The 13,095-nt window shown below is 40.3% G+C and overlaps 1 protein-coding gene across 1 annotated transcript in view; it reads right to left on the bottom strand.

Annotated features, from left to right (window-relative positions):
* LATS1 (large tumor suppressor kinase 1) overlaps nt 1–13,095 on the bottom strand; it is a 60,781-nt gene that overhangs the window by 33,253 nt on the left and 14,433 nt on the right. The window contains exons 2-3 of the mRNA XM_011965664.1: nt 11,212–11,699; nt 4,478–4,625 (exon numbers count right to left, since the gene is read on the bottom strand). Of these exons, the coding sequence (XP_011821054.1) occupies nt 4,478–4,625; nt 11,212–11,559 (496 nt within the window). The 5' untranslated portion in view covers nt 11,560–11,699. The remainder of the gene's footprint in view (nt 1–4,477; nt 4,626–11,211; nt 11,700–13,095) is intronic.

The following is a 13,095-nucleotide window of genomic DNA, read 5'->3' as shown; positions in this document are numbered from 1 at the left end:
TTTTTTGAGAAAGGGGCTCACTCTATTGCCCAGGCTGGAGTGCAGTGGTGCAATCACAGCTCACTGCAGCCTTAACCTTCTGGGCACAAGCAATCCTCCCACCTCAGCCTCTGAGTAGGTGGGACTACAGGCACATGCCATCACACCTGGATAATTTTTTGTAGAGCTGGGGTTTCACCATGATGCCCAGGCTGGTCTCAAACTCCTGAGCTCAAGCGATCCTCCCACCTCAGCCTCCCAAAGTGCTGTGATTACAAGTGTGAGCCACAATGCCCGGCACTTAAATTTTCATTTTCTAATAATTTATTGTATTTATAAAATTATGAATTGAATTCATGATGAACTGGAAATTTGAAAAATCAAAGGTCTTCACCATAGATGGTTTGAGAAGCACTACTCTTGCTAATGTCTTCACTCTCTCCTCCAGAAACACTTCCTGAAGGTATACCTTGTTTTTTTTTTTACTACTACATATCCTGTTTAGTCCTCAACCCACTCCAATCTGAATTATGCTCCCATGACATGACAAGTTACCTCATTTGCTAAACCCCCAATCCATATGCTGAAGTCATAACCACCAGTACTATAAGATGTGACTGTATTTGGTAATTAAGATTAAATTAGATCACTAGGGTGGGTCCTAATGCAGTATGACCTGTATCCCTGTAAGAGAAAATCTGGACATGGAGACGGAGACTCAAGACACATGCACATGCAGAGGGACAAACATATGAGGACACAGCAAGGTGGTGGCCATCTGCAAGCCAAGGAGAGCAGCCTCAGAAGAAACTAGACCTGCCAGTAACTAATCGTGGACTTCTAGTCTCCAGCACTCAAATAAATCTTAATTGTTTAAGCCACCCAGTCTGTGTTATTTTGTTATGGCAGCCCTAGCAAACTAAAACACCATGTCACTAAAGTCAACAAGATTATTTTTTAGTTCTCATCTTGGTCAATATCTCTTTCTTAGCAGTATTTGGCATTTTGACCATTCCCTCCCCTTCTTGAAATGTTCTCTTACTGTGGCTCCCAAAACACTGAAAACCTTACTGGTTTTCTTCCTTTTCACCTATTTCTTCTCTGTCCCCTTTGCAGGTTTACCCCTTCCTACTAGCTATTAAATAATAAGCTTGGTTGCAGGCCATCTTATTATTTTGATCTATGTAACATCCCTTAGGTGACCTATTTCATATGCCCGGCTCACACATACATACCCAGCTCCCTACTTGACATCTCCACTTGGAAAACTACAGCCAGATTTACGATCTTTCCCACCTAAATTCTATTCTCTTTTAACATTCCCTTTCTTAATGTCAGGTATTATCATCCATTTATTTTTCTAAGCCAAAAACCTAAGAGTTATCCCCTTCTATCATCACGTACCATATGTAATCTATTACCAAGTCCTTGTCAATTTTACCACTCCCATCCCTCTTAATTCATTCATTTTCTTCACTGCTTTTGCCCAAGTCCAAATTACCCTCACAAACTACTGTGTTTCCTATCACACCTGTCCTCATATCTATCCTCGCTCCTCTCTAACCCATTCTCATCCACTGCAGCCATCTTTCTGAAATACAAATCTAATAATGTTATTACCCTGCCTGAAACACTTCTATACCTTTCTGCTGCTCTTAGGATAAAATTAATAAACAAAGTCAGGCCCCTATGGACTTTTCCAGTCACATGTCACAATCCTGTTTTCAGTGCTCCAAGCATTTTCATTTTTTTTTGTGGCATCAAAATCTGCCAAAGCAGCCATGCATAGGGACACTCACTAATTCCATTCCCACTAACTCTGTACTTCTTCAGATACCAGCTTTATTACCAGTTTGTTAGGAAGGGCTTTTCTGATCTTCTTGATGCGGTTAAAAAAAAAAAGAAAAAATCCCACTATTATATGAGTCCACAGTACCACGTAACTCTCCTCTCTTCATTCACACCATATATAGCTCTAATTCTACAGGTATCTGGGTGATTATTTGATCTCCCTTACTAGGTAAGGTCCACAAAAGGGCAAGAACTTACCCAATGCAGAGCAAAGAGCCTGAAACAGTGGATGATCAATAAAAATGTGTTGAATAGGAAGAATGACTATAGCCCTCTTATAAATCAATTCTTTTTCTTTTCTTTTTTTTTTTTTGAGATGGAGTTTCGCTCTTTTTGCCCAGGCTGGAGTGCAATGGTGCGATCTCAGCTCACTGCAACCTCCGCTTCCCAGATTCAAGCAATTCTCCTGCCTCAGCCTCTCGAGTAGCTGAGATTAGAGACATGTGCCACCACGCCCAGCTAATTTTTTATTTTTAGTAGGGTTTCTCCATGTTGGTCAGGTTGGTCTCTAACTCCTGACCTCAGGTGATCCGCCCCGCCTTGGCCTCCCAAAGTGCTGGGATTACAGGCGTAAGCCACTGTGCCGGGTATCAATTTTTAAAAGACAAAGACAGGCCAGGTGCAGTGGCTCACACCTATACTCCCAGCACTTCGGGAGGCTGAGGTGGGCAGATAACAAGGTCAGGAGTTTGAGACCAGCCTGACCAACATGGTGAAACCCCGTCTCTACTAAAAATACAAAAATTAGACAGGCATGGCGGTGTGCACCTGTAACCCTAGCTACTCTGGAGGCTGAGGCAGAAGAATTGCTTGAACCCGGGAGGAAGAGGTTGTAGTGAGCCAAGATCGCACCACTGCACTCCAGTCTAGGTGACAAGACTCCATCTCAAAGGAAAAAAAAAAAAAAGACAAAATTAAAAGAGGTAAAATGGCAATTAAAAAATAACTAATAGGCCAGGAGTGGTGGCTCACACCTGTAATCCCAGCACTTCGGGAGGCCAAGGCAGGTAGATCACGAGGTCAGGAGTTCAAGACCAGCATGGCCAAGATGGTGAAACCCCATCTCTACTAAAAATACAAAAATTAGCTGGTCATGGTGGCAGGTGCCTGTAATCCCAGCTACTCGGGAGGCTGCGGCAGGAGAATCACTCAGACCCAGGGGGTGGAGGTTGCAGTGAGCCAAGATCGCGCCACTGCACTCTGGCCTGGGTGACAGAGTGAGTCTCAAAAACAAATAAACAAACACCAAAGCAAACCAATAAACAAATGCAGTGATCAAAGAAATGCAAATGTAAAATAAGACAGTGTTTCCATAACCATTAAACAGACAAAAATAATAATACCGAGGCTTTACGAACATAGGCATTCTCATAGGAAACTGATAGGGAGAATATAAATTGGTACTACTGGTTGGGCGCGGTGGCTCACGCCTGTAATCCCACCACTTTGGGAGGCTAAGGCAGGCGGATCACTTGAGATCAAGAGTTTGAGACCAGCTGAGCCAACATGCAAACCCCGTCTCTACCAAAAATACAAAAAATTAGCCGGGTATGGTGGCAGGCACCTGTAATCCCAGCTACTTGGGAGGCTGAGGCAGGAGAACTGCTTGAACTTGGGATGCAGAGGTTACAGTGAGCTGAGATCATGTCACTGTATTCCAGCCTGGGCAACAGAGTGAAACCCCATCTCAAAAAAATAAAAAATAAAATAATAAATTGGTACTACCTTTCTAGACAGCAATATCTATGAAAAGCCTTAACGTTTTTTAAGTTTTCTAAAACTTACAAAGATCTAGCTATAAGGATAATTACTACAGTGCTGTCTATAATGGCAAATATAAAAGGAAACAAAGCTGATGTCCAAAAATGGGAGATTAGTTAAATAAAGTATATGATACATCTTTTTTGTTTGTTCGTTTGTTTTGAGACAGGGTCTAGCTCTGTTGCCCAGGCTGGAGTGCAGTGGCAGGATCACCCGGGCTGAGGCAATCCTCCCGCATCAGTCTCTCAGAGTATTGAGATTATAGGTGTGAGCCACTGCAGTCAGCAAATAAGTCTATTTTAATGCAGCTATTAAAATTATTCTGTAGAAAACTTAATAACAAGTAAAATTGTACATGGTATATTAAGTGAAAAAAGTAGGTTTTAGTATGATCCCATTTTTTGCTTAAACAACAAGAATCAAAATATGCATAGATAAACCTATTCCAGTTTCCCATAGGAAAAAAGACTGGGAAACAAAATACAGCAAAATATTGTTATTAACAACAATGTTTTTATTTGCTTTCTAAATATTCTATGTTGATCATATTTTACTCTCATAATATGAAAAAAATGTATAAAAAGAAAAAAGAGTAGTCTGAATGATAGGATTTGGAGGGAAAATAGATGTATTTCCGCTGCAGTATTACCAATCAAATAGATCTTAATCTAGACTGCTGCTTACCAGAATTATCTTTTAACTTTTAAATGTGAGGACCCCATCCTTAAATTCATTTTGGGATAACATTATAACATCATTTTAATTTGAGACTTTCATTTACTGGGATGCTTTTATAATTTCTAAGAAGAAAGATTCGATAGACTTCAGTATTTTTAAGCTACACAGTAAAAGAAGAGATGAGACAATAAAATATTTGATTAATCACCTGGTTTCATGCTGGCATTAATAGGTCTGGCAGCTGCTGCAGCCATCTGCTCTCGTCGAGCATCTTGGTAACTCATTTTACTAATGAATTCAATTGCTGCTTCTATACTTCTGTTGTTAGTTTTCTGAAGAGCTTGTATAACCATATCCTGATACGAAGTTTAAAAAAAAAGAAACAAAATTTCAATCTTATAATAATGCAAGGGAAAGAACACTATGAGTTCCACTAGAGAAATCCATAATTAAGAAGAACAGGGCCCCAAACCATGATATTAATGTTCTGTTTGTAGTTACTAAAAACCCCACACAAAATCTCAACTTAAACAGGCCAGACACAGTGGCTCAAGCCACTTTGGGAGGCCGAGGGCAGATCACTTAAGACCAGAAGTTCGAGACCAGCCTGACCAACGTGGTGAAACGCAGTCTCTGCAAAAAAACACAAAAATTAGCCGGGTGTGCTGGCACATGCTTGTAATTCCAGCTACTCAGGAGGCTGAGACATGAGAATTGTTTGAGTTGTTTGAACCCGGGAGGTGGAGATTGCAGTGAGCTGAGATGACCACTGTATTCCAGCCTGGGCAACAGAGCGAGATGCTGTCTTGGGAAAAAAAAAAAAGAAAGAAAGAAAGAAAGAAAGAAAACAAAACCCTCTAATCTTCCAAATGTTTCTTTAGCATTTTCATCTTTAAGTAACATATTTCTATTTCCTTCTAGGATTAACGTATTTCTTAAAAGTGTTTTTAAATTTTTATTTTTTCAATACACCATTGTTGGCTTGAATTAGGATTAACAACTTCTTTGGGTACAATCATAGCAACATGATTCTGATTATTTTTAATTCTTTTTTTTTTTTTTCTGAGATGGAGTTTCGCTCTTGTTGCCCAAGCTGGAGTGCAATGGTGCGATCTTGGCTCACTACAACCTCCACCTCCTGGGCTCAAGCGATTCTCCTGCCTCAGCCTCCCAAGTAGCTGGGATTACAGGCGCACGCCACCATGTCTGGTTTATTTTTTGTATTTTTAGTAGAGACAGTGTTTCACCATGTTGGCCAGGCTGGTCTCAAACTCACCATGTTGGCCAGGCTGGTCTGACCTCAGGTGATCTGCCCACCTCAGCCTCCCAAAGTGCTGAGATTACAGGCGTGAGCCACCGCTCCCAGCCTTCTAATTCTTATATAAACAATCAGAGACTATCAGATTGTTAAAAAGGTAGTAATAAAAACATCAGAAACAACTCTTTTGGGCTTAGTGTGGTGGCCCACACCTGTAATCCCAGCACTTCGGGAGGCCGAGGTGGATAGATCACCTGAGGTCACGAGCTCCAGACCAGCCTGACCAACATGGTAAAACCCCATCTCTACTAAAAATAGAAAATTGTCTGGGTGGTACACGTTTATAATCGCAGCTATTTGGGAGGCTGAGGCAGGAGAACCCAGGAGGTGGAGGTTGCAGTGAGTATAAATCATGCCACTGCACTCCAGCCTGGGCAACAAGAGTAAAACTCCATCTCAAAAACAAAAACAAACAAACAAAAAAAACAAAACACGACTTTTTATATGAGTATTTTATTAAGCACACTGCCGTTGTGTATAGTAGTTCTGGCTCTTTTCCTCTTACAGATTACGTTTTCAGAGAACTATATTACAGGAATGCAAATATAAGACAAAAGAAGATACTTAGACTATATATGATCATGTGATGAAGACTTCAGGAGGCCATATAGTAAGATGAAAAAAAAAAGAGGATTTGGAATCAGACGGATGTGGGTTTGAGTTCCAGCAGCTCTGTAAAGTAGAGTGACACCTGGCAAGTTATTTCACATTTCAGAGGCTCAGTTTCTTTGCCTGTAATAGGCTCACAGGGTTGATGTGCGGTTTAAATAAGAAAACACGTAAAGTACCAAGCACAGTGCCTGGAGCTAAAATGTTGGCTGCTCTCTTCCACTCCTTGTACTTTATGTTTCATGTAAACATAAATTACTCAGTATCATGCAGAAAGTATGCTGACATGCGTTTTTCAAGAGGGAGGCAACTACTTACTTGTCCTAGAGGATTCAGCATTTCAAATGACATTTTTAAATGAGAAATGGCTTAGTAAGACTAACGGGTGAACAGGCTACTGACAGATGATCCTCCTATGTGAAATGATAAGAGAAGAATGTGAAACCAACCAAAGAAAGGATGTGGTAAGAACTTATTGACTACCCAAGGTCATTTCTCCTTTTCTTGGAAAAAGTTACTGATTTTGTTGGAAGCAACAAGGGTTGCTATAAAAATTTTGCCATGCCTGCCTGATCTAGGTACTGGCCTTCCTCGACCCCATTTCCTAGGCAACAGATATGACACCTGTGCTAGATCATATTGCCAAGAAGTAAAATTCAAGACATTCCTAAGAGTCCCAGGCTCTGAAATCTTTAAGACGTTGAGCTAATCGTAATTATACAAACTGAATCACTATCTTGCTAAAAGCATTATTATTTAGATTGTTGTTAAACCAAGTATGTGCAAATGTAAAATAACAGAAATTACCCAGGTTAAAATTAATTAGGGAGTGTTCAATTTTAAAACTGGTTAAGTCAAGTGAACTCTACATGTATTTATGCTATTATTACACAGCAGTAACACCTCTGTTGGTAAGAAAATTATCACCCACTACCCTTTTCCAATATTGTGGGAATAATTTTTCTTTTTCTTTTTTTTTTCAGACGGAGCCTTGCTCTTGCCTGGGGTTGGAGTGCAGTGGCGTGATCTCAGGTCACTGCAATCTCCGCCTCCCGGGTTCAAGCTCCTGCTTCAGCCTCCAGAGAAGCTGCCATTTACAGGAGCCCACCACCATGCCTGGCTAATTTATATTTTTTTAGCTAATATATAAAAGGTTTTGCCTTTTTGGCCAGGTTGGTCTCGAACTCCTGACCTCAAGTGATCTACCCACCTGAAGTGCTGGGATTACAGATGTGAGCCACCGCGCCTGGCCCATATTCTTGTTAAATGCACTAGAATTTCCGCCTTGTGATTTTGGTGATTACTATGCTGACTTTTATATTTTAATATTTATTGCTATGTTTTAAAATATTTTTTACATCTATAGAAACATCAAGCATTCATTAAGTGGAGGTGTTAGTGCCAGTGTGAAAAAAAGCATGCTCAAATCAGTAACTCTGGAATGGGAGTCTTTTTTTTTTTTTCCACTAGGGACAGGGTCTTGCTCTGTTGCCTAGGCTGCAGTGCAGTGGTGCAACCAACCATAACTCATTGCAGTCCCAATCTCCTGGGTTTGAGTGATTCTCCCACCTCAGCCTCCTAAGTAGTTGGGGACTACAAGCATATGCCACCATATCTGGCTGATTTTTAATTTTTAATTTTTTTGTACAGACAGGGTCTCATTATGTTGCCCAGGCTGGACTTGAACTCCTGGCCTCAGGCAATCCTCCTGGCCTTGGCATCCCAGAGCACCGGAATTACAAGTGTGAACCATCACACCCAGCCAGAAGTTTTTTTTTTTTTTTTTTTTAAAGGCAGTGTCTTGCTGCGTCGCCCAGGCTGGAGTGAGATCACTGCAACCTCTGCCTCCCAGGTTCAAGTGATGATTCCCCTACCTCAGCCACCCAAGTAGCTGGGACCACAGGAATGCACCACCAGGCCCAGCTAATGTTTTTTTTTGTATTTTTTGTAGACTTGGGGTTTCACCATGTTGGCCAGGCTGGTCTCGAATGCCTGGCCTCAAGTGATCCACATGCCTTGGCCTCCCAAAGTGCTAGGATACAGGCGTGAGCCACCATGCCTGGCCGGAAGTCTTATGTGATAAGAAAATATGACCACATAATTATGCTTTTGTTTTTCATGCTTGTAAGCAAAAATATACCCCAGTTATTGTATTATGTGCTCCAAGAATGCATCAATCCTATTTAACATTTATTCCTGTGAGAAAATCAATGTTGAAATATTTGAGATTTTAATTGTACAGGGTCACCAGAAACATATTCTCAAAAAAAAGGCACTATCTTGAACTTGGCCTAGCTAATAAAAGGAGTAGGTTAGGGTTTCCGAAATGATAAAAAGAATGAAGTGAAAACTAGATAATAATTTTGAAATACCAAGTTAGGATCTTGAACAAGATAAACTCTACAATATAATGGGATGCTACCAGAATGAGTGATTCAAGGAAGGAGAAGTAGACTGCCAGATTCTTTATATCACCGTTGGTGTAAATAACAACATACTTCCGCAGTGTCTGGGAAGTGAGGAACACTTCTGCCCAGCTGCTTCACAGTGTGGGAAGTGAGGAGTCCTCTATCCGGCTGCCCCACTGTCTGGGAAGTGAGGAGCGCCTCTGTCCGGCCGATGTGCAACCCTCCAAGTGTGAAGGGACAGCCTTGTGTGTGATCTTTCTGCCCTTCCCACGTTTGCATTTTTGACATTAAAGTTTACTTTTTAATTAAAATATAAAATAAAATAAATAAAAAATACCATACTTCATTATTTGGACAAATGAGCTATGATGAATGTCTAAATACTTTCAGTAAAGCAATCTTGTGACAGTTTGAAATGTGTAATTACAATAAAGCTATCATTTGTGTAGTAGCATTTCAATGAAAAAAAAGCACAAACATATCTTTGTAATACAAACCAGTTATTGTTATTATTACCAATAATGAACAGAACAATGACCAATGCCTTAGATTTCTTAAAACTGTCTTTATTAGAAAGAACTTTTAATTACCTTAAAGGTATAGCCCATGTCTGGTATGATTCACTATCCTGACTGATGGGTGGGGTGCACACACAGTAAGAGCTCCATAAATAAGTATTACTGGGTGACTTATCTGACATAACACATTACCATTCGGGGCTTTTATAGCTATGTGATTTCATAACTTCTCTTTGCTTAGCAATATGTAAAAGGAAAGAATAAGATCAATAATTATTCTTTGCCTTTTGGCTAAGGGATTAGGAAGAAAGTGCTTGGGACAATCTCCACTCAAGTCATTTCTTTAATCCTCCAAATACTAACCAGAAAAACATTATCCCAGGTCCTTCCCTCTTCCTCCTCTCTCTATTTCCTGGTCCAAATCCAGTATTTTTAGAACACTTAAGTATAAAAATGATAGAAAATAATATTAATCAAAAAAGTAAATAGAATGTGCCAGAAATTTTTTTTTTCGGCTGGGTGTGGAGGCTCACGCCTGTAATCGCAGCACTTTGAAAGGCCAAGGCAGGCGGATCACGAGGTCAGGAGTTCGAGACCAGCCTGGCTAATATGGTGAAACCCCATCTCTACTAAAAATACAAAAATTAGCCGGACGTGGTGGCGGGCGCCTGTAGTCCCAGCTACCGGAGAGGCTGAGGCAGGAGAATCGCTTGAACCCGGGAGGCAGAGGTTGCAGCAAGCTGAGATCACGCTACTGCACTCCAGCATGAGCAAGGCTCCGTCTCAAAAAAAATAAAAAATAAAAAATAAAAATTTTTTTCCTTCTAGTTTAGTTGTAAATCTCCCTTTTCAAATCCTTTACTATAATGCATACTTAGGTTCTCATTTTTCAAATTAAATAGAGATATTTATGGAAATTCAGTCACCAAAAAAACACAAAAAAACAGTGAAGGAATTTTAAGGGTCGTTACCTTTATACAGTAAAGCTAAATATAATTTTCAGCTTCTTTACACTTTTAAATTGTTAACAGAGAATAGGTAATATTTTTGCAATCAGAAAAAAATTACTATAATTTTGAAAAATGTAATTAACTCTTTTTTTGAGATAGAGTTTCCCTCTTGTTGCCCAGGCTGGAGTGCAATGGCACGATCTCGGCTCACTGCAACCTCTGCCTCCTGGGTTCAAGCGATTATCCTGCCTCAGCTTCCCAAGTAGCTAGGATTACAGACATGCACCACCATGCCCAGCTAATTTTGTATTTTTAGTAAAGACAGAGTTTCACCATGTTGGTCAGGCTGGTCTGGAACTCTTGACCTCTGGTGATCCACCAACCTTAGCCTCCCAAAGGGCTGGGATTACAGGCGTGAGCCACCGCGCCCGGCCTAACTTTTGATTATTCACATTTAGTTACATTTTACATTGCCAATATGTATCTGAAATGACTCCTGACACCTAAAATATTCATGCTTACAAGGTATGTTATCATAAGAAGCAAATTTTATTAATAACCTAAATGAAAGGGTTAAATATACGGGTTATGAAAAAACTTCAAAATGAATTCCGAAGAGAAATATTAAAGACTTGGCATAGTTAGCTGGAAGTGAAATTTTGTTAGTTTTTGTGAATTTAAGATTTGGGCCTGAGAACACAACTGCTTACACAAACTCATAACTATAATTCTTTCTCCCTACTATAAAGTTAAATTTCATATCCTTGGAACTATCATTTCCCCAACAGCCACTTAGTTCACCAAGCTTGTATTTCACACAAACAGATGTCCTTCCCCTACCCTCACCTGTGGCTTTCTTCAACTGCACTTCCATTCTGACTTCATGACCTGGCCTTTTAAATTCCAGAAACTCCAGAATTTAGTGATACATATCACAGAAAAAACTAAAGAAATAACAATTATTTTGTTATAGTAACTGATGGAATTATAAACATGACATTCTTTGCTGATAGAATACATAAATGTGTATACGCAGTTCAATTATCCTAAAGGAAACATTTTGGCATGTTATCACTCAAAAAGTGTTACGTAGCATAAGGTAAGAAGAATTCTTTCTTTTGTCTTTAAAACATTCTTACCTCATCAAATCCAGCAGCTTGCAAGTCTTGAAGCATCTGTGGATTAACTTCTGAAGTACTACGAGAAGAATTTGTTTCATTTGCAAATGGAAGCAGAGAGTTTCGAATTTCCTGCAAAGCTTTATGATGTGTCCCAAATTTGGGTGGATTTCTGACTTGTCGAGGATCTTCAGTTGACATTTTATTCATGTTATGTTCAGCCTTAGCAGCATCAGATGGTTTAGATAAATTCCTAAGGGATTCCCGAATTTCTTGCAACATTTGCCGGCTACTGCCAGTATAGTTACTGGCAGGAAAGGTCTTAGGCCTCATTTGTCTATATCCTTCTGGCTTTTCACTCCTCTTCATGAAAACATCTATATATGTAGCCCACACGAAGGACTTCTTTATTTGATAGATCCAGAGCTTTCTTCTGAGCAAAAGTGAAAATGATCCTTCAAGGAAGTCTCCAGAACTGTTAAAATTCTTTACAATATAAATAATTAACTCTATAAAAGAAAGAAAGAAAGGAAAGCTATAAAGTGGTTAATAAAGCAGTACCATGTATTAGAGGAAAAGTCCATTGATACAGGGGTTAAGAGATTCAGGTTATAGTTCTGACTCCATTAAGGATTACTCTGGGTTCAGGACAAGCTACTTATTTTCTCCATGCCTATTTCCTAGCCTATAACCTAGATTTACCTCAAGTAGTAGCTATGATGATTTAAAAAAAAAAAAAAAAGTTCTTTAGTAAGCATATAAAGCATATATACAAATACTAGGGATTATTAAGTGAACAATAAAACAGGCAACCTCTCATTAACAACTTTACCTAGTGGATCAAATTTTAAATTTTACAAATCAGACTTCAATATTTCTTCAGAAGGGTATTGTTGCTTTAACTTTTTTTTTTGAGATGGAGTCTCACTCTGTCACCCAGATTACAGTGTAGTGGCATGATCTTGGCTCACTGCAAATTCTGCCTCAGCCTCCCCAATAGCTGGGATTACAGGCACCCGTCACTACGCCCAGCTAACTTTTTAAAAAATTTTTACTAGAGATGGGGTTTCGCCATGTTGGCCAGGCTGTTCTTGGATTCCTAACCTCACGATCTGCCCGCCTCAGCCTCCCAAAGTGCTGGGATTACAGGAGTGAGCCATCGCACGCCCAGCCTTTTTTTCTTTTTTGAGACAGACTCTTGCCCTATCATCTAGGCTGGAGTGCAGGAATGCAGTGGTACGACCTTGGCTCACAGCAACCTCCGCCTCTCAGGTTCAAGTGATTCTCATGCCTCGGCATCCCAAGTAGCTGTGATTACAGGCGTCTGCCACCATGCCCAGCTAATTTTTGTATTGTTTAATAGAGATGGGGATTTCACTGTGTTGGCCAGGCTGGTCTCGAACTCCTAGCCTCAAGTGATTCTCCTGCCTTGGCCTCCCAAAGTGCTGGGATTACAGGCTTGAGCCACTGCACTCCTCTGCTTTAAAAGGATTTTTAAAGCACTATTCCAGAAGGTCCCTTTATGCTTTAAGAACAGATGCCTGAGTTTATTTTCCAAGCTATGAACTGGGACTCTGATATGGTTTGGATCTGTGTCCCCACCAAATCTCACGTCAAATTAGTCCCCACTGCTGAAGGTGGGGTTTGGCGGGAGGTGGTTGGATCTTGTGGATGAATCTCATAAACGGCTTAGCTGGATTTACAGTACTCCTGTGAGTACTAGAAAAGCACAGCACTTGTAATGGAAAGCAACAACAAAAAATGAGATTGAAGTACTTGTTCAGGGGCCGGGCATGGTGGCCCAGGCCTATAATCACAGCACTTGGGAGGCCAAGGAGGTAAGACTGCTTGAGTGCAGGTGTTTGAGACCAGTCTGGGCAACGTAGGGAGACCCTATCTATATTT

Source organism: Mandrillus leucophaeus, unplaced genomic scaffold (assembly GCF_000951045.1).
Source record: "Mandrillus leucophaeus isolate KB7577 unplaced genomic scaffold, Mleu.le_1.0 Scaffold731, whole genome shotgun sequence".
In the NCBI taxonomy this organism is placed as follows: Eukaryota; Metazoa; Chordata; class Mammalia; order Primates; family Cercopithecidae; genus Mandrillus; species Mandrillus leucophaeus.
The sequence above is the reverse complement of the archived record's forward strand: the minus strand, read 5'-3'. Positions and strand labels throughout refer to the sequence as shown.